This window comes from Nerophis ophidion, linkage group LG08, assembly GCF_033978795.1.
Source record: "Nerophis ophidion isolate RoL-2023_Sa linkage group LG08, RoL_Noph_v1.0, whole genome shotgun sequence".
NCBI lineage: Eukaryota > Metazoa > Chordata > Actinopteri > Syngnathiformes > Syngnathidae > Nerophis > Nerophis ophidion.
In genome coordinates, this window is record NC_084618.1 from 57,486,317 (window position 1) to 57,508,710 (window position 22,394).

The window sequence follows — 22,394 nt, forward strand, 5'->3', positions numbered from 1 at the left end:
AGCCATTTATTGTGAGATTTTGGCCAAAAATTTCCTTCCCTCAGTCAGATCATTGAAGATGAGTCGTGGCTGGATCTTCCAACATGACAGCCAGGAAAACCAAGAAGTGTCTTCGCAAGAACCATATCAAGATTCTGGAGTGGCCTAGCCAGTCTCCAGACAAAAATCCTATAGAAAATCTTTGAAGGGAGCTGAAAGTCTGTGTTACTCAGCAACAGTCCAGAAACCTGTCTGATCTAGAGAAGATCTGGGTGGAGGAGTGGGCCAAAATCCCTCCTGCAGTCTGTGCGAACCTTGTGAAGAACTACAGGAAACATTTGACCTCTGTAATAGAAAACAGGCTACTCTACCAAATATTAATGTTGGTGTTCAAATACTTATTTTCAGCTTTATCACATGAATTAATTGTTAAAAAATCGTAGATTGTGATTTCTGGATTTTTTTTTAGGTTATCCCTCATACAGTGGACATGCACCTACCGTGAAAATTTCAGACCCCTCCATGATTTCTAAGTGGGAGAACTTGCAAAATAGTAGGGTGTTCAAATACTTATTTTCTACACTGTATATATATATATATATATATATATATATATATACATACATTAGAGGTCCTCTCCAAAGTTCTCATAGTCATCATTGTCACTGGCGTCCCACTGGGTGTGAGTTTTCCTTGCCCTTATGTGGGTTCTTCCGAGGATGTCGTGGTCGTAGTGGTTTGTACAGTCCTTTGAGACATTTGTGATTTAGGCTATACAAATAAACACTTCGTCAAGCTCTTCCCGAGGCGTTCCCAGGCCAGCCGGGAGACATAGTCTTCCCAACGTGTCCTGGGCTTCTTCGTGGCCTCCTACCGGTCAAACGTGCCCGAAACACCTCCCTAGGGAGGTGTTCGGGTGGCATCCTGACCAGATGCCCAAACCACCTCATCTGGCTCCTCTCGATGTGGAGGAGCAGCGGCTTTACTTTGAGCTCCTCCCAGATGGCAGAGTTTCTCACCCTATCTCTAAGGGAGAGCCCCGCCACTCGGCGGAGGAAAATAATTTCGGCCGTTTGTACCCGTGATCTGGTCTTTTTAGTCATAACCCAAAACTAATGAAAATAGGTGAGGATGGGAACGTAGATCGACCGGTAAATAGAGAGCTTTGCTTTCCGGCTCAGCTCCTTCGTCACCACAACGGATCGATACAGCGTCCGCATTACTGAAGACGCCGCACCGATGCGCCTGTCGATCTCACGATCCACTCTTTCCTTACTCGTGAACAAGACTCCGAGGTACTTGAACTCCTCCACTTGGGGCAGGGTCTCCTCCCCAACCCGGAAATGGCACTCCACCCTTTTCCGGGCGAGAACCATGGACTTGGATTTGGAGGTGCTGATTCTCATCCCAGTCGCTTTACACACGGCTGCGAACCGATCCAATGAGAGCTGAAGATCCTGGCCAGATGAAGCCATCAGAACCACATCATCTGCAAAAAGTAGAGACCTAATTTTGCAGCCACCAAACCGGATCCCGTTAACGGCTTGACTGCGCCTAGAAATTCTGTCCATAAAAGTTATGAACAGAATCGGCCACAAAGGACAGCCTTGGCGGAGTCCAACTCTCACTGGAAACGGGTCGGACTCACTGCCGGCAATGCGGACCAAGCTCTGACACTGATCGTACAGGGAGCGGACTGCAACAATCAGACAGTCAGATACCCCATACTCTCTGAGAATTCCCCACAGGACTTCCCGAGGGACACGGTCGAATGCCTTCTCCAATTCAACAAATCAATCAATCAATCAATGTTTATTTATATAGCCCTAAAGCAATGGATGTCGAGCGGATCTAACATGATTTTGTGAAAGTCTAATCCATAGTGGATTTAACGTAACCGTGAGAATCAAGTCTAAAGGTGATCCAATATAGTAGCGAGAGTCCCGTCCAAAGTGGAGCCAGCAGGAAACCACCACAAGCGAGGGGGGGGGGGGACATAGGAAAAAAAGAAAAGAAACGGCAGATCAACTGGTCTAAAAAGGGGGTCTATTTAAAGGCTAGAGTATACAAATGAGTTTTAAGATGAGACTTAAATGCTTCTACTGTTGTAGCATCTCGAACTGTTACCGGGAGGGCATTCCAGAATACTGGAGCCCAAATAGAAAACCCTCTATAGCCCGCAGACATTTTTGGGGCTCTGGGAATCACTAATAAACCGGAGTCCCTTGAACGCAGATTTCTTGCCGGACATATGGTACAATACAATCGGCAAGATAGGCTGGAGCTAGACCGTTTATACGTAAGTAGTAAAACCTTAAAGTCACATCTTAAGTGCACAGGAAGCCAGTGCAGGTGAGCCAGTACAGGCGTAATATGATCAAAATGTCTTGTTCTTGTCAAAAGTCTAGCAGCCACATTTTGTACCAACTGTAATCGTTTAATGCTAGACATGGAGTAGACCCGAAAATAATACTTTACAGTAATCGAGACGAGACGTAACAAATGCATGGATAATGATCTCAGTGTCGTTAGTAGACAAAATGGAGCACATTTTAACGATATTACGGAGATGAAAGAAGGCCGTTTTAGTAACTCTTTTAATGTGTGACTCAAAGGAGAGAGTCAGGTCGAAGATAATAACAAGAGTCTTTACCGAGTCGCCTTGTTCAATTGTTTGGTTGTCAAATGTTGAAATTGTATTATTAAATAGAGGTCGGTGTCTAGCAGGACCGATAATCAGCATTTCCGTTTGTTTGGCGTTGAGTTGCAAAAAGTTGGCAGACATCCATTGTTTAATTTCATTAAGACACGTCTCCACCTGACTACAATACGGCGTGTTGGTCAGCTTTAGGGGCATGTAGAGTTGGGTGTCATCATTATAACAGTGAAAGCTAACACCGTATTTGCGTATGATGTCACCTAGCGGCAGCAGGTAGATGCTAAAGAGTGCAGGGCCAAGGACCAAACCCTGGGGAACTCCACACGTTACCTTAACATAGTCCGAGATCACATTGTTATGGGAGGCGCACTGCATCCTGTCAATAAGATAAGAGTTAAACCAATTCGTGTTTTGATACGCTCTAATAAAATATTATGATCGACTGTATCGAAAGCAGCGCTAAGATCGAGGAGCAGCAACATAGATGACGCATCAGAATCCATCGTTAGCAATAGATCATTAGTAATTTTTGCGAGGGCTGTCTCCGTAGAGTGATTTGCCCTGAAACCGGATCGAAAGGTTTCACATAGATTGTTAGATGCTAAGTGTTCATTTAGCTGCTTTGCAACAATTTTTTTGAGGATTTGCGAAATAAAGGGAAGGTGAGACACCGGTCGATAGTTTACCATGAGGTCAGGATCGAGGTTAGATCTTTTAAGGAGAGGATCAATAACCGTTTTGTTGAATGCTAGGGGAACAGTACAGGAGAAAAGTCATAGGTTTATAATATTTAGCACTGATGGACCTAATAATACAAAGAGCTCCTTGATAAGTTTCCCAGGAAGTGGGTCAAGTAAGCATGTTGTTTGTTTTATTCCATCTACACGTTATAACAATTCTTCTAAAGTTATTTCATCAAAATGAGAATAGCTATTTTGAAGCGCAGTATCCACCGTATAAACAGTCTTATCTGTGTTACTAGAACCCAGTTGTAGCTGGGACGCATTGTCTTTAATCTCCTTTCTAATGAGTTCAATTTTCTAATTAAAGAAATTCATAAAGTCCTCTGCAGAGTGGGTGGAGCTACTGGAAGGAGTCCCTTGTTGGGTTAGCGATGCTTCTGTGCTAAACAAAAATTTAGGATCGTTTTTATTAAGGCGGATGAGATTTGAGTAATATTTAGCTTTAGCTAAGGCAAGCATGCGTTTATAAGTTATTAAACTATCACTCCATGCTTGATGGAAAACCTCAAGTTTAGTCACGCGCAGTTTGCGTTCCTGCTTTCTACATGATAATTTCTGAGCTCTAGTTTCTCCTGTAAACTATAGAGCACGCCTTTTTGGAGACTATTTTAAATTCAGCGGTGCTATACTATCAATGGTTATGCGCAGGGCGTAGTTAAAATTGTTAGTGAGGTTATCAGTGAGGAATGGTGCCATTACCGAGGGCAGTAGGCCAGCAAGAGTCGTCGTGGCCGTATTAATGTTGCGGCTCCTATAGCAGTTATTATTATTATTAGCTTGCCGAACATGAGTCTGAACTTCGAATTTTATAAGGTAATGATTGGAAATTACTTTAGTATACGGGAGTATCATAACTTTGGAAACGGTGATACCCCTGACAAGCAGTAGGTCTATCGTATTACCGTTGCGATGCATGGGTTCATTTATTGTTAGTGTAAGACCACAGCTATCAATTATAATCTGGAGCGCCACGCACGGTGGGTCCGATGGGGTATTTATATGGATATTAAAGTCCCCCATTATAATTATATTATCGGCGTGCGTCACTATATCAGCAAAGAACTCTGAGAATTCACTGATAAAGTCCGAATTGGGTCTTGGGGGGCGGTAGATAACAGCCAGGTATAGAGGCAGCGGTGTGACAGACCTCATAGTAAGCACCTCAAACGATTTATATTTATTTTTTTGGGTTAGGACTAAGGTTAAAGTTTTCGTTGTATATTAGTGCAACCACCCCGCCCCCCTTTTTTTAAGGGGACGGACAATATGCGCATTCATATAGCTAAGATTGTTGGCTATGATGACCTCATTGACTAATAACGTTTTGGGAGACAATGATCTTATGTTTAAAAAGCCCATATTATAGGTAGTGGGCTGTTTTGAGGAGTTTTTGATCAAATTATCTGTACTATCAATATTAATAATGTTGCGTTTATACACATATATATATATATATATATATATATATATATATATGTAGGGCCTCGGCCAAATTTTTTTAACCTAATGCCATTTTTATTTTTTTATTTTTTTTTTTTGCTTTTTTTCTCAATGTTTTCAAACCTGTAAAGCACTTTGGTCCAATTTTAAAATTGTTGTAAACGTGTAAACGGGACGGCGTGGCGCAGTGGGAGAGTGGCCGTGCGCAACCCGAGGGTCCCTGGTTCAAATCCCACCTAGTACCAACCTCGTCACGTCCGTTGTGTCCTGAGCAAGACACTTCACCCTTGCTCCTGATGGGTGCTGGTTGGCGCCTTGCATGGCAGCTGCCTCCATCAGTGTGTGAATGTGTGTGTGAATGGGTAAATGTGGAAGTAATGTCAAAGCGCTTTGAGTACCTTGAAGGTAGAAAAGCGCTATACAAGTACAACCCATTTATCATTTATCATTTATTTATATAAAAAAAGTTGCCTTGCCTTGCCCGAGTCAAAAAGTTCGAGGACCCCTGGAATATATGAACATCCCCGCAGTCGACATCCTAATGACAGCAGACATTGCACATTAAGTGATGTTTTATTATGTTTGTTGGCTCTCATAAAGTCTGCAGTGAGTAATAATCAATGATGAAGAAAAAGAAAAGCAAACATTGTGATGCTTTTTTTAAATGAACGCGCCGTGTACGCTTAAAATGATCAAAATGTGAAGTGAATTATATTTATATAGCGCTTTTTCTCTAGTGACTCAAAGCGCTTTCATAATGAAACCCAATATCTAAATTACATTTAAACCAGTGTGGGTGTCACTGGGAACAGGTGGGTTAAGTGTCTTGCCCAAGGACACAACGGAATGGCGGAAGCAGGGAATACCTGGAACCCTCGAATTTGCTGGCACGGCCACTCTCCCAACCGAGCTATAGAGCCCCAAAATACGTAAATATTAAATGTTATTATGAATGTGCTTGTCACTACTTATATATACACACATCATGTATATAAAACCTTAATGGAAATGTTTGGATATTTTTTGAAGGGCTTTGTAGGCGGTATTGCAAGGCTGTTGACGTTCCCTGTCAAATCTGGCCTTCCGTGCATTGGATTTTTGCACTACTGAGGATGGAGTAAGTCCAGCAGTCTGGGAAGGTGGGTCATTATATTGCACTTGAAGTTTGAATTATGTGTAAACCGTATGTGATAACATGATGAAATAACCTTCAAAAAAACTATCACATCAATTTTGAAAGCAGTAACTAATTTGATTTTGATGCAAATAAGAATTCAAATGTGGCCCATTTTATTCGTCTCCTATTCTCTTTTCAATGCTCATATAGATACATATCGATACAGATCAAATTAAATGTAATGGGCCCCATGGTTATTACTCTGTTCTTCATCTACTTAAATACATCTCCTTTAGTCAGTGATGGATGGAAGTTATTGTCCTTTACCCACGCAGCTGGAGCCTGAACACCACTCGACCCCGTCCCTCATACTGTCACATCAGGGGCTGACTGTGTTTCTTTCTCCCTATATAGGCCAAGATGAAGGGAGAACCAGAGGAAAAGCGCTGCACTGGACTCAGTAATGAAGACAATTTTGGTACAGCATCCTTTACTATGCACACTGCAGTTGTGTGTGAGAGTTTGTTTGCGTGTGCGTGTATGTGAATGTGTGTGTGTGTGTGTGTGTGTTTGTTTGAGGGTTTGTTTGTGTGCATCTGTTGGGGCTGCCCTACTCTAAATCTGGATTATCATGCAGGGCGGCCATGCTTTTCATAATCAGTTGGTGAGCTGTGATTCTCGGCAGCGCATGACACATCTGGATACAGGCAGTTGGCTTAAGAGAAGGTGTGTGGCGGCATGAGAAATAGATGTGTATGAAAGAGAGAGAGTGTGTGTGTGCATGGAGACTCCTCCTCATTACTCAGTCCTCGCACAGACAAATGGAAGATGGACTGTGAAGACAACTGTGACCATCAAATTGATCCTGTTGCCATGCACAACATGCAGGTGAGTAAACTCCATCTATGTCCTGCATATCATCTTTTGGCACAGCAAAGAAGTGCAATATAATCCATAAGGCTGAACTGACCGAGTGTTGATATGTAAATGGTTTAAGCTGAAACGTATAAGCTTATGTAGTAAGTTGACACATGCATGCAGATCTGCGACATGTGTTTATTAGAGTTTCAGAAACTTGTTAATAATTCTTATAGGTGCCACAAGTCCTAGCTTGCCATCCAAGAAACATTTGCAGGGTACAAATTCCATTTTATGTCTTTCAATTAGTACAAAATAGTTCAACAGGTTTCCACATGACCACACAACTCATCAAGTTGTGAAATGCTTTAAATAATGATTCTACGACCATATGTTCTTCTCTGAATACAGTACTAAGCCAGCTGTTTTCATTTCAGCTACTGTATGTTCTTTATGACCTTTTTAGTAATTATAATCCCATGACGAATTTGCATGTTAACATCAAATCTTCCAGCGACCTCTTGCCTTGCACTAAATCGGCAGACTTTTGACATTGAAAATGACTTTGGGGGCGCTGGGATGAGCTCACTTGAAAACACGTCCTGCCAAAAGTTGGCTTAGCCAATAAGCCCTGCAGTGTGATTTGTCAGATTTCACCGTTAAACTCGGAATTAACGTTGATCGGAGATCATGGCTGGTCATGTTTGACGAGATTGCAGAACACAAACATCATAACATCTCTATATTGAGTCAAAATGTAGCCCAATTTTGTCAAGGGAGCATATTTGAGGCAGTACACTTTTGTACCGGAGGTACGAAATTGCTTGAATAGATATGACGTATGTTGTTTTTTAAAAAAGGAAACAAAATCCATCCATCCATCCATCCATCCATCTTTTCCGCTAATCCGAGGTCGGGTCGCGGGGGCAGCAGCCTAAGCAGGGAAGCCCTGACTTTCCTCTCCCCAGCCACTTTGTATAGCTCTTCCCGGGGGATCCCGAGGCGTTACCAGGTTAGCGGGGAGACGTAGTCTTAGGATACAAAATGTTACAAATATATTTAAGGACAAATATTGTTAGTATTTATTAGTACCAGCATTGTTACGTATGGCGGGGGAAGGAGACGACGCAACAGCAGGGATCTTCAATAGGTTTATTGAAGCTGATGATATGTTGGAGTGTGTATGCTACTCAAAATGAATGGTGCAAGACGATGTGAAGAATTAGCAATATGAATGTTACCAGAGGTTATTGTACATGCGTGTTGGCTGAATCCTTCGACAATCCAGAGGGGCAAAGTAAGAAGGCAGTCGGTGGGCATGCGAGATGTCGGGGCTGGAGAGAGGTGACAAGGTCCGTGTCCAAATGTGGGTCGAGGATCGAGTGAAGCAGTCCAAAGTCCGGTGGAAAGTCGAGGCACACAGGTCGATCACAGGATAGTGAAGGAACACTGCGGGGGACACAGAGGACATAAGACATGGGCAGAGGAAAAGTAGGTATGAGGAGGGAAGCCAGAGACTGGATGCTTACTACAACAGTTAACTAGATTCCGGCACTGGATCTTCGGGTCCGCTGGTCTTTATTCCGTATGTCCTTATCAGAACCAAGTGTGTTGATTGCTGATTGCCTGCAGATGTGCAGGCGCGCGGCTGCGATGCGGGAAGAGCGAGTAAGGGCGTGTCCTGGTGCGCTCCGAGTGGAGATGCCGGCTGCGCTTGCTGCAGATGGCATGCGGGATTGAACATCTGCTGTGACAACCACATCTTTTTCTTGTTAAATGTTATTGTTTTGCTCTAGATTTCAAGTGTGGCTCTTTATTGTTTTACTACAATGTAACAACAGCTGCACTTTGTACTCCCCTCGTTTATTTGCATGTATTATTCTGAATGTTGGAATTTAGTTTATCAGATAGGTAAAACCGTCCTTTAAATTAGAGATTCTAAAAACTTCCGATGAGGTGGTTTATTGATGTCATGCCTGTAAATCAGTTTATGTTCGATCATGTTTATGTTTTGTTTTTGGACTCTTGTTTCCCGTTTTGCACTTCCTGATTTTGGTTGTTCTCCATAGTTACACATTAATTTCCACCTGGTCTCCAATTCACGCCCCTGCCCTCAGTCCCGCACCTGTTTCTCATCATCATAGTCACTATTTAAATAATTTATTTTCTGTTCATCGGCCTGGGAACTTTGCTAATGCTGGTTGCATTCTACTTCCTGCTTATGCTGTACTGCTTGCTACATGCTGCTCCTACCTTCATGCCATGCTATTCGGTTTTGTCCACGTCAAGTAAGTTTTTGTTATTTAAGCCATTGTGCTAGTTTTGTTTATAGTTCATTTTTCATGCCATCGAGCAAGTGTTTTTGTTTCATGCTTGTATTTTGTAGTCTAGTATCAGTCCCTCTTTGTGAGCGCCCTTTGTTTGCTTATTTTTGTATTTAGTGCTTAATAAATTAATCATGTACCTGAATTCACGCCTGGCTCGTTCCAAATTCCCTCTGCATCGAAGAAGCAAAACAAATCATAGTCATAGTCCTGACAGATGTAATTATTGTAAAACTAAGCACACAAAAAAAATTTACATTAATATACACATTAAGTGCACATACATGTAGGAATTATATATTATATCAGCAATAAACTTTGGTATTGCCTGAAAAAAGTAATGCAAGATCATCAGGATAACGGTTGGCTTTTATACCGCTAGCTTGATGATAACACGCAACGGACAAGCCCATTGACGGGCTAACGAAAATTTTCTTTGCATCATTTGTTTTTTTTTAAATGGTATACTTGTGGCGGATTTTACTTTTAGATACTTCATACACGCAGTATTGAAGGAGCCATGATAATAGTGATTGAAACAGTGGCGTCTTTATTTGTACAATGCAAGTAATATCTGCAGAAGACTTTAAATTACACTTGTTTAAATCACAAGCGTTCCGTTATTTTAGAGATTAATGATAAACACTAACGCAATCCATGGAAGGTGCAAACTTTCAATCAGATAGACTTGCGATTCAGATCCCAATCACAGGACGTGTGTGAACATTCTGTCACCCTTCTGGTCCTCCTTCCTCCCACCCATGTGAAAATCTATGTCGACGCTCTAATGTCTGCATGTGTGACTCGGAGGTTTTATCTCTCTGGCATGCAGTTTGGGTGCGAGCAGATTAGTCACAATCCACCATCTGCTGTGGAATTGGTTGAAATCATGCCACACAAACCTGTAATATTGTTACATAAATCTGATTGGTCCATAGGACGCTATAGCTCCCATAAAGGGAAAAGTCTCGCTTGGGTTTTCCAGATTTGACCACCTTGATTACAACTTGTAGTTATATGAGCTTGTTTATGCGTTTTAGGTGCATCCCTGGGCTACAACTCGTTATAGGGAAATGAAGGAAATAGGTCCTCAAAGAAAACCACACTCAAAAATAACAATGTCTCAAACAATAACAAAAATACCCCCTGAATAATCTTTTTTGCACAGTTTAGTGAGGCCCATTACTCTCTTGGCATATACAGAAATCATAAAGGCTTGGTTGGTTGGGTTTGGTGTGGGACAAGTAGGGTTGGGCATCGAGGATTAATAGAAACCAGGACTAAAATTCCAATATTTCTGGAATCCTTTAATTATTTTTGATTTGGATTCTTTGTTTTGATGCTTGACGGAAAGAATAGGCCCTGAACATCCACGAAGAATGACTAAAGGACACATTTCTTAAAAAATTTACTTTGGTTTTGCACCCTCATTTAAACCATCCATCCATCCATCCATTTTCTACCTCTTGTCCCTTTTGGGGTCGCAGGGCTGGAGCCTATCTCAGCTGCATTCAGACGGAGGGCGGGATACACCCTGGACAAGTCTCTACCTCCTCGCAGGGTCAACACAGATAGACAGACAACATTCACACTCACATTCACACACTAGGGCCAATTTAGTGTTGCCAATCAACCTATCCCCAGGTGCATATTTTTAGAGGTGGGAGGAAGCCGGAGTACCCAGAGGGGAACCCACGCAGTCACGGGGAGAACATGCAAACTCCACTTGGAAAGATCCTGAACCCGGGATTGAACCCAGGACTACTCAGGACCTTCGTATTGTTAGGCAGATGCACCAACCCCTCCGCCACCGTGCGCTTCATTTAAATCAGAGTTTCTTAATCTCTTTGACCTAAGGGACCAACTTTTCCACCACAGAAGGGCCTCTCAAATATAAACACTGAATTAGTAATCGTACTCCTTGTGTGAATCATATTGAATAATTATATCTAACTTACTTACAGGTTAACAGGAAAAACCCTGTCAAATGATATAAAACCATGTGTTAATCAGAAAGATTACTATCAAAGCTTACGTCAGGCTGATTACAAAATATAAATACAAATCAAATATAGTGCAAAAGAAGGGACTAAAAAAACGATTGAAAAGAAATGTACATACAATTATGTAGCACTAAAATAAATAAATGTTGGATAAATTAATGACAGATAATAATATTGCATATGTTTCCTAACTAAACTGTCAAAAAAATTTAAATGCAACTTTAGTCATACCTTTTGCGCTTAAGAAACTTCTCAATGACTTTAGCTCTAGACTTCTTCTGTTAGTTTAAATGTTTTATTACTGCCAGGTGTTATAAAAATTTATAAAAAATAATAATATTGAATATATTACTTAAATAAACTGTCAATAAAATGAAAATGCAAATTAAAAACAGCTTCACCACTTTAGACATACTTTTTGTGCTCAAGAACTTTTCAATGACTCTAGCTCTAGACTTCTTCTGTTTGTCTAAGATTGTATTACTGCCACACGTGGTGGAAAAGTGTATTGCAAATGAGTACCAGATATTTTTTGACGGCCTCTATGGGGGCAATCACGGCGCAGCAATTGGTTAAGAAACACTTATCAAAACCATGAGAATCGAAATCGAGACTCGTTAGGAACCGGAATCGAAACGAGGAATAAGAACCAGAACAGGAATCGTTCAAATTCAAACGAAGCCCAACCTTGAAGAGGCATGAACTCCATCTTATCCAAACACCTGTGGGATCAACTAAAACAAAACATTTGAAGCCTGATGACTTCTTTCTGCACGATTTTCAAGGCAAAAAAACACTCCAAAATTCTCAAAACATTATGGGGAACAAACACCATCATTTATTTAGTCCTGATGTATTTTTGAATTCCTATTATTGGTGCACAAACTTCACTTGCAATAAAACTCTTAAAAGACATGATATGCAAGCTACAGTTGCTGCTGTTTGTGCAACCGGCGAGTTTGAGAGCTTTTCTAGTCTATTTTTGCATGCCTGCCTCACATTCAAATGTGGAGCATCAGCTTTGGGAGAGGCACTGACTTGGCACCGATTCCCACACCAGACTCAAGCACACAAATTCCCACTCAACAGCTCACCTATATGACCACAGAGTAATACCTAATTGGCAAGATGGCAAGCAGTTTATTTTTGACAAAAAAGGCAAAATGAGGAATGAATGCCTTGCTCATCCCTTGTCTGCTTTCATTTGTTTTGCCCCCCAGGCGTAATAATTCCGCTGACAGTTTTCGTGCTTCTTCTCTTGCAGTGAATTTTAGGTGCCTTGGCTTTGTCATGTAGTCACGAAATGGCAGCAAGTGGAAATAATTGGGAGCAAGGATGTGAGGAGGATGCAAGAGGAGGTAGAAGACCTTTCCAGGAAAGCCACAGCCCAGATGTTCTTCCTAACGTGCTTGGAACGAAGCGCCACCAACCTCGAGGGATCGTTATCCAGCTGACGGGAACAGAAGGAGAGTGGAGCAGCCTGGATGAGAGCGAACTCATCTTCTCGCTTGATCACGATGAGTACTACCCCTCAGTGTCTCATTCTATTCAGAAGCCTATTTCTAGTGATGGCAGCGTGTCCCAAGAGTTCCACGTTCCACTTTCACCCTCGTCTCCCGGTTCTCTTGGGAATTGTTCCACTACAGTCCCCGGCTTCCTCTCTCCAGGGCCTTCCTCCCCCACTCATCGACCCTTGGCCAGTTTGGTAAAGTCGCTCTCCACAGAGTTGGAACTCAGAGAAGCCTCCACCCTTAGACCAAAACCCCTTCTCAGCCTTGTGAAATCCATCTCCACCGAACTCTCACGATCTGAGCCTGAGGTGTCGCAGTCTAAATCGGACTCCCGTCTCAACCTTCACCTGTTGAAGCAGCTTACGCAACCCAAGACCCGAAGCAGTGGGGACTCTCGGACAGCGCCGCCATCTCCTAGCATGCTTTCACCAAGTGGCGAGGGTCTGAAAGGTGGCTTCTTCAAAATGGAACTAGAGGACACCAAACGGAAACTCTCTGAGGCAGTCCACGAGCCACTGAGCAGTATGTTCAACAAGATCATGAGAGAAGACAGCACGGGAAGCCCCAAACACCAGTTTAAGACTACTCAGGTCATCTCCAGAGGTTTAGGCAGGGAAAGTAGCACAGATACGGGGCCCTCGGAATCTCCTGTGAGGAGCAGTGGCAGAACAGAGGGTGAGATTTTTGACTGGCCTTCGGTTAGGTATCCTGGAAGAAGTCCCTGCAGCACGTGCCCTGTGCATCATTGCAAAAGTCACAGGAATGAAGAGCTAGGATCTTATTCAGATGGAGACATACAGCATGTTTTTTCCACTGATACTCACCAACAGACAAAGAGACTGCCTCGGATTGCATCACTGCCACTTAGGACCTACCACCCACCTAATCCTCCACCATGCATGAGTTTATTCTTTGTGGCAGTTCTATCCTATGGCTATTTTACCCTACCTCTGAATCCATACTCCTCTGGTCTGGCTTTGGGGCTGGCGTTGGGCTTTTTACTCGGACTCCTGCTTATAAGAATGGGCTCTTCCGGGGCTAGACCATCACTGTCTCTTCTAGGAGAGGAGATTCTGAGAGATACCTCCATTGAGCCTGATATCACTAAGGTAAATATGTTTTTTTTTATTATTATTGTAGTTTTGAGGGGCTTCACGGTGGCAGAGGAGTTAGTGCGTCTGCCTCACAATACGAAGGTCCTGAGTAGTCTGGGGTTCAATCCCGGGCTCGGGGTCTTTCTGTGTGGGGTTTGCATGTCCTCCCCGTGAATGCGTGGGTTCCCCTCCGAGTACTCCGGCTTCCTCCCACTTCCAAAGACATGCACCTGGGGATAGGTTGATTGGCAACACTAAATTGGCCCTAGTGTGTGAATGTGAGTGTGAATGTCTTCTGTCTATCTGTGTTGGCCTTGCGATGAGGTGGCGACTTGTCCAGTGTGTACCCTGCCCTTCGCCCGTTTGTAGCTGAGATAGGCACCAGCGCCCCCTGCAACTCCAAAGGGAATGAGCGGTAGAAAACGGATGGATAGATGTATGTAGTTTTGAGATCATGATCAGTTTCTTTGGATTCTGACAGAAATGGATAAAAAAATGAAATCTATTTACTGTACACGTGGCCGTAACTACCATTGAGGACATTGAGGTCATGTCCTCTGTATTTTTTTAAGTGACAAAAGAACTTGCAATGTTCCTACAAGAGCCAAAGTGAAAACCAGAGCATACAGCAGCATCATGTGTGAAGAGTTTAGCCCCATATTGTCATACAGCATATGAGGTGATCAGTGATGTGTGGTGAAGTTTATAGATGGTGAGGCACTGACGTAGTCAGAATCAGATTTACAAATATACAGTACGTGCTCTGCGCAGATTATTTGCCATTTGATTGGCAGCAGTCTACAGATTATGTTTAATATCTGCATTCTTTACATATACAAACTGTCGCCCACAAAATGTGCATTTCATTAAAAACAAAACAAAAATAATGTTATCGCCATCTTACCTTTACTTAAAAATGAAGTCCATGTGCAGGGCCTTCTGGATAAAAATAGCCGTCACTTTCTGGTAAAGGTCCTCCTTCACTTCCTTCAGTTTTAAAAGTCTTTTAAGAGTTGAACATAGTTGCCGCGAATAGCAGAGCTCATACTCTCATCATTGCCACGAAATGCTAGCTGCTGTTTGGCGAGGAAGCAGGTCGCATTGATGACATCTTTTAAAATCGCGCGGTTCTCTTTTACCTTAGCATTGTAGACACTGATGTTGAGTCGCCGCTGTTCATCCAAAGCCAAGTTTGTCCTCGTCCTCCCAAACGTTTTTAGCGCAATCCAGCTTTCAATAGGAGAAGCTGACCGCTCATGTTTGGTGAGGCTTCTTTGCCAATTGTTTAGATCACAAAATCCCATTTGAGTCCACACAGTTCCACAGGTTTAAAAAAGAAGGCAAGGAAAGCAGAAAAGGCGGTTCCTTGCAGAACATCCATAAAGCCAGTCATTTCAAGTATACCGCTCCGTTTGGAAAGAGTGAGTAACTCTCCGTACTGCTCATAGAAACAAACCATACAGCTCCGGCGTTGGTCGTCCTTTAGTAATTATCTCCTGCTTCGCTTGAAAGTCATCTTTAGAAAACTGTTTAAATGCGGAAATTTAGTCATCCATGTTGAAAATCGGGGTGCACGAGACGGAAAAAATAAGTCGCTGCGACACTTACCCGCTGAGGCCACCGTATGTCTGGAATCATGAGCGCCCTGCCCCTCTGGTGAGGCACGAGAACCCTTTTGCCTCATCTTAAAACTTTTTTCTCTGCCGTTTTGATGGCTCAACCAACACACAAAACATGTTACTCCTTTCGGCACTTGACTCGCTTACTCCACTGTATGTCGCTGATCATGAGCGCCCCTATCGTGAGACACGAGAACTGTTTGCCTCACCTCAGAATTTTTTCTCTGCCGTTTTGAACGCTCAACAACACACCAGACAAGAACGCGCTCCGGCTGCATGGCAGACAGAGAAGTTTACGAGGGATTGCAAAAATTCTGCAATTTTGAAGAAAAAATCATCCAAATTGGTGAAGCTAAATGAAAATTAAAAACTAACAATTACAATTATTTTATGATTATGTATTTTATTTATTTGCATAATCACAGGTCTCCCCTGCCTCACTGCCTCCCCTGTCTCCCCTGACCACACGTCACTGGAGGTGATGAAGGTCACCATATTCCATAGATGGCAACTAGTTAACTTTACAGTAGCCACGTGTACATGGACAACATTTATTTATTCTGATCATGATTTGGATTAGAATGTTACTGTGTACAGTACATGGACCCTGAAAAAAATTATCTGATTATGACGTGCATTTTCATGCATCACACCTTAAATCGGAATACTTTATTTTGACATGCGCGCAACCTAACATAAACAGAAAGGTGTGTTATTATTTATGCCATAGCACCATCTTTTGGAAGACTTTGCTCACTGCAGGTGCTGAAAAAGCAGTAGACTTCACCTGTAAACAAACATGGTTTTGTATATTTCTGCTTGTCCGATGTTATTATGGTATTTTTTTTGTAATTGTTTCACCTAAAAAAATTTAAATTGCGCTGTTCTGTGCCTTTTATGTTGTGGTTATGTATGGGCTGTGGCGCGTCTTCATGTTATGACATTCTGTGTACGTGTTTGCGGCTAGCAGTTAGCACTTCAAGTAGCTCGAAAGATCCAAATAAAACGTATTTAGTTTTAAAGCAACATTCTCAACAGAATACACAATGCTATTTCTGTACATATTGAATGGGGGAAGAAAGCAGCAAGACAATTTCTCGATTATGAGATTATTATATTTAGTACCCACTCTACCACCAAAGTAAAGCTGATATCAAAGACATGCGCAGTGAGGAAAATTCTAACCTTGAATTTCACAAAATGTGTTTTCATGTGCTACAATCTGAATGACAAGCGGCATAAATCACCCGGCTGGATCGGAATTAAATTTTGATATGAACGTGTGTGATTGGGTCAGAATATTCCAAATGGCGAGTGCACATTAAACATTTTTATACCGGTTAGGCTCTTAATCCGATTAAATGTGTACATGTGCACATAGCTAATGACTGTGTTAGCTTGAACTATTTCACTATAATTATACTGTATATACCTAATATATCTATAAATATGCATATATACATATACATGTGCATATATGTATATATTTATATATGTATGCAAATGTATATATGTAAATACTGTATATATATATATATATATATATATATATATATATATATGTGAATATATATGTATGTATATATACATATAGACTATATATATATGTATACATATATACTTCTAAACACAAACACAAGGCTTAAATACTACGGCAATAATCAAAAAACCAGTGCGCGTAAAAACAAGATTGGGTGGAACAAATCAGAAACCATGGCAACACGACAAAACAGGAAGTGCCAAAACTAAGAACAGGATGAGTCCAAAAAGATCAAAAGAACACAAAATGACTCAAAAACCAAAACAATGTATGATCCGGAGGGCGGATCATAACAGAATGCACTACAAAGACAATATATTTGATGTTCGAACACGTCCTGTGTTTCCAAATATAATTTGAAATGTGGACTCGTCAGACCACAGAACACCTTTCCACTTTGCATCAGTCCATCTTAGGTGAGCTCGGGCCCAGTCAAGCCGGCGACGTTTCAGGATATTGTTGCTAAATGGGTTTGGCTTTGCATAGTAGAGTTTTAACTTGCACTTACAGATGTAGCAACCAATTGTAGTTACTGACAGTGGTTTTACGAAGTGTTCCTGAGCCCACGTAGTGATATCCTTTACACACTGATTTCGGTTTTTGATGCAGTACCGCCTAAGGGCTCAAAAGTCCGTAATATCACTGCTTACGTGCAGTGACTTCTCCAGATTCTCTGAACTTTTTGATGATTTTTATGGACCGTAGATGGTAAAATCTCTACATTTCTCGTTGAGAAATGTTGTTCTAAAACTGTTCAACAATTTGCTTACAAAGTGGTGACCTTCACCCCATCCTTGTTTGTGAATTACTTAGCATTTCATGAAGCTGCTTTTATACCCAATCATGACATTCACCTGTTCCCAATTAGCCTGCACACCTGTGGGATGTTCCATATAAGTGTTTGATGAGCATTCCTCAACTTTATCAGTATTTAATGCCACCTTTCCCAACTTCTTTGTCACGTGTTGCTGGCATCAAATTCTAAAAATTCTTAAATTCTAAAGTTAATGATTATTTGCAAAAATAAAATGTTTATCAGTTTGAACATCAAATATGTTGTCTTTGTAGCATATTCAACTGAATATGGGTTGAAAATGTTTTGCAAATCATTGTTTTCCGTTTAGATTTACATCTAACACAATTTCCCAACTCATATGGAAACGGGGTTTGTATATATGTACACACACACACGTATATGTATATATATATATATATATATATATATATATATATATTTGTCCGATGTTATCACAGTATTTATTTATCATGTGTATATCTATTTATATATGTGTGTATATGTATATATATATATATATGTATATGTGTGTGTGTGTATGTATGTGTGTATATATATACATATATATATATATATACATTATAAGTATATATATATGAAACATATATAAGATTGAAAATATGTATGAGATAAGATAGAAAACAACACAACACAAATAATAAAAAACATTAGAATTCAACATGCTCTGTAAAAAGGCTGATTAAACCCTTCTTTTAAAAATTATTGAACCGTCCGCAGTTTCCAGGCTCTCTGGCAGGCTGTTCCTCAGGTGGGGGGCCATAGTGGTTAAATGTCACCTCACCGTGGGTGCTTGCTCTGGCATTTGGTAAAGATTAGAGGCAAATTCCAGAGGACCTCAGGATTCGCGAGAGTTGAAACCATAAAAGCAGGTCAGATAGCTAAGAAGGTGCAAGGCCATTAAGACATTTAAAAACTAATAATACAACTTAAAAATTTACCCTGATGTGGATGGGGAGCCAATGCAGTTGTTAAGGTATTTCACATCAATGTGTTTGCATCTTTAACAGGATTTTTAGTGAGTGCAATCGTACCTTGATTATCTTCGTACACTTTTGTTTTAACATATTGATAGTTATCAAGTCCTTTTAGTAGCTGTTCAATCTAAAGACACTCCTGTATAGCTGAAGCTAAAGAAATGTATTCTGCTTCACAGGTAAAAAGAGCTACTGTTGGTTGTTTTCTTGTCTTCCATGAAATGAATGAACTGCCTTCACACAAAGTTGCACAATAGCCTGATGTGCTACATCTGTCTGTTTCTTGATGCCCAACTTGCATCATAGTAAACTGTCAGACCGATTCTTTCAGTTACATTCTTCTTGAAGTTAAGTCCTTGTTCTGATGTACCTTTTAGGTATCTGAATACATGTTTCACTGTATTCCAATGTTCCATAGTAGGTTCATTAAAGTGTTGAGATAGTTTACTCACAACAAAGCTTATGTCAGGCCGAGTGCATGTGGATAAGTAAATTAAACTTCCCACTGCTTCTCTGTACTGTCTTGGTTGTTTCAACTTTTCAATATTTTCTGCGTATTCAAATTTTGGTTCACAAGGAGTTTCTCTTGGTTTACAATTTTCCATATCAAACCTTGGTAAAACCTTTTTCATATATCTCTCTTGTGACATTTTGACTAGTCCATTTGTTTGTTCAAAGTCTATTCCTAACAAATGTTTTAGGATTCCCAAATCCTTCATTTTGAATCCCTGAGTTAACATTCTTTTTACATCCTGCATTGATTTTTCACTTGAAGCAGCTAAAATAAGGTCATCTACCCAAATAATAAGTATTACCTTTTGACCATATTTTTCTCTCGTATACACACAATGATCTGCATCATTTTGCACAAAGTCATTGTCACATAAATGGGTGTGTAACACTCTATTCCAGTTTCTGCCCGACTGTTTGAGTCCATACAATGATTTGTTCAGTTTACATAACAGTTTTTCACCAGTGTTAGAGTTTTTCTCGTAACCTTGTGGTTGTTCTAAATAGATTTCACAGTCGATGGGTGCGTGCAGATACGCGGTCTTCACGTCCATCTGATGTAGGATTAGGTCCTCCTGTGCCGCCTTCTGCATGAGGATTCTTACACTTAACATGTCAGCTGTCGGTGAAAACGTCTCTTCGTAATCAGTTCCTACTTTCTGGTCGTATCCTTTAGCAACAAATCTCGCCTTATATTTATTAGATCCATCCGTGTCTGTTTTGAGTGTATAAACCCACTTCGCTTTTAAAGCTCGCTTACCTGTCAGAAACATGTCAGATCTCCATCTTCACTTCTACTTTGAGTGCTGCTGGTGTACTTCTTCTGGATATTTCTATCCTGTTTTGTGAACGTTTTCATCACAATGTCTGTTGGCTCAGCAGTACTTATTTTCTCTGACTCTTCGTAAATACGTAATCTCCTTTTGAAATCTGTAAATGTCCCACTGTCTTCATTTTGTGTTACATGTACAGCTAATAGCTTGTACGAGTCAGGGAGGCCTCCAAGAATCATGGCCATGATGAGACTAACACTGAGAGTCTCACCGGCTCTGATGACGTAGTCCGTAGTTGACTCTCTGTCTGCTTTCTGTAGTTTTATCAAGGACGTGTACAGGTTGATTATTCGTGGCTTGCTATTTCCTGAGTAGTGCTTCCTCAGTATTTTCAGTGCTTTCCTGCCATCGTATGTAGCATCATGTCTTATTAAAGACAAGCTTTTATCATCGATCAACCTTATGAGTTCTGCATAGCAGTCTGGATTCTTTATTCTGTCCGCTGCTGCTTGCTCTTCTCCTACTGGTTGATTTAGAACAGTGTCTTTCAACTTTAGAAAATGTAAGTGTCCCAAAAACCTTGCTTCCCAAAGGTCATACTTGCTTTCGGATCCATCAAAGTACACTTGCGGGGATACTGCTCCAGTAGTACGAGCCGCCATTATTGTTTAAGCTCCGCACTTTAGCACTATGCTATGCTAATTAGCTCAAATATTTACTTCTTCTTCTTCGAGAGTACACGCTACTTTATTGGCTTAAGTTCCTTTTATGCTCTGTGTTATACTTCACGTTTGCATTACCTTTATCCATGATCAAGCAGTTCTCCTTTGTTAGCTCAAGTGCACACCTGCAAACGTTCTTGGCTTCTCTGTTCGTGCGTCGACTCAACGCTACCTCGCCTTGTTTTCTTGAGGTGGCTGGAATCACTGGGGTTTCTGGGCCCATAACCTGTTAAGGTGTTTGAGCTTAATGGAGTTCTTTATGCGTGCACATGAATGACACTTTCATCGAGTCCTTAACATCAACGTCCTCTCTCCGAGGATACTTTATTCTCTTCTTCTGTTGAACACACAACTGCTGCAGTGTTAAACTCTACACAGCACCAGAGCGCCCCAAGGGGAGAACATGCGCTACAACATCCAAACTCTACAACACAGCCACACAGAGTAAGAGCGCAGATGTATACAGTACAATCTTAACAGCAGCGACTTTAAAACTGATGTAATATACTCGTCAGCACATTCCTTGCTGAGTTTTGTAACAACTATACAGTTCTGATATTCTTTTTTTTTTTTTACAATAGTCGAAACGACTGGAAATAAAATCATGCATTAGCACCTCCTTGGTGGCCTGAAAGAGAAACAGGTGGACTCTGGCTAGGTTTTAAGATGATAAAAACCTATTTTGTAATATTTCCATCATATGGGATAAAAGTCAGAGTCTGAGCTGACTTTTATTTGATTTAAAATCTTGTAATTTTGGTAAACGTTTCTCTCTCTGGCCTTTAGGGCCTATAACTAAAACCACTGTTTAGTCCTGGTTGACCTGTAGGAAATTCACTGCCATCCATGCTTTGATGTCTAAAATGGAGTAAAATGGGTATGTATTGGGTCTGTGGCATCAGGAGATACAGGGATAACATTCCAGACCCCTTATGGAGTCCGGCAAATAGGGACACTATTTATTTTGTCATTTATATGAATAATGTATGCATTTAAAGGATCTCTCAGCCCTCCACGCAGCTTGCACGCGCACACACACACACACACACACACACACACACACTCACTCTTGGCTCAATTCGAAATCTCCATCCTCTCCGCCTCTCTTTGAGTTGACCCTCCCCTTTGGCTCTAGTATATTGCAGGGGTGTCCAAATTTTGTAGGCTAAAAAATTGTTTTCGAGGGCCGAAAGCTGATCATCCATACATCCATTTTTTACTGCTTGTCCCGTTCGGGGTCACGTGGGGTCGCTGGAGCCCATCTCAGCTGCACTCGGGCGGAAGGCGGGGTACACCCTGGACAAGTCGCCACCTCATGCGTGTAAAGTCATCATATATATATATATATATATATATATATATATATATATATATATATATATATATAGGTCAATAATTCATTATTAAAAAAAAGTACTTTTTCTTTCAAAAATGTTTTGGACACTCGGGTGAAGAGAGGGGCGGAGCTTTCTACTGATCACCACCTGGTGGTGAGTTGGCTGCGATGGTGGGGGAGGATGCCGGACAAACCTGGGAGGCCCAAACGAATTGTGAGGGTCTGCTGGGAACGTCTGGCAGAGTCTCCTGTCAGAGAAAATTTCAATTCCCACCTCCGGAAGAACTTCGAACATGTCACGAGGGAGGTGCTGGACATTGAGTCCGAGTGGACCATGTTCCGCATCTCTATTGTCGAGGCGGCTGATCGAAGCTG

At 41.3% G+C, this 22,394-nt stretch overlaps 1 protein-coding gene and 1 long non-coding RNA gene across 4 annotated transcripts in view; one reads left to right on the forward strand and one right to left on the reverse strand.

Annotated features, from left to right (window-relative positions):
* Positions 1-6,579: 6,579 nt before the first annotated feature.
* The window catches only part of LOC133558007 (testis-expressed protein 2-like), a 55,772-nt gene continuing 39,957 nt past the window's right edge, over positions 6,580-22,394 (forward strand). Inside the window, exons 1-2 of one of the 3 annotated variants that reach the window (XR_009807882.1) lie at positions 6,580-6,826; positions 12,388-13,743. Coding sequence is in view for 2 of the 3 variants with exons in the window: in XM_061909057.1 (XP_061765041.1) it covers positions 12,427-13,743 (1,317 nt within the window). In the remaining variant the exon portion in view is untranslated. The remainder of the gene's footprint in view (positions 6,827-12,387; positions 13,744-22,394) is intronic. The other 2 variants (XM_061909057.1, XM_061909058.1) reach the window with 2 other exon arrangements.
* On the reverse strand, positions 7,939-8,651 carry LOC133558008 (uncharacterized). Its single transcript, XR_009807883.1, has 2 exons — positions 8,326-8,651; positions 7,939-8,245 (listed from the first exon to the last, which is right to left on the reverse strand). It is a non-coding gene; the product is annotated as an uncharacterized LOC133558008 (long non-coding RNA).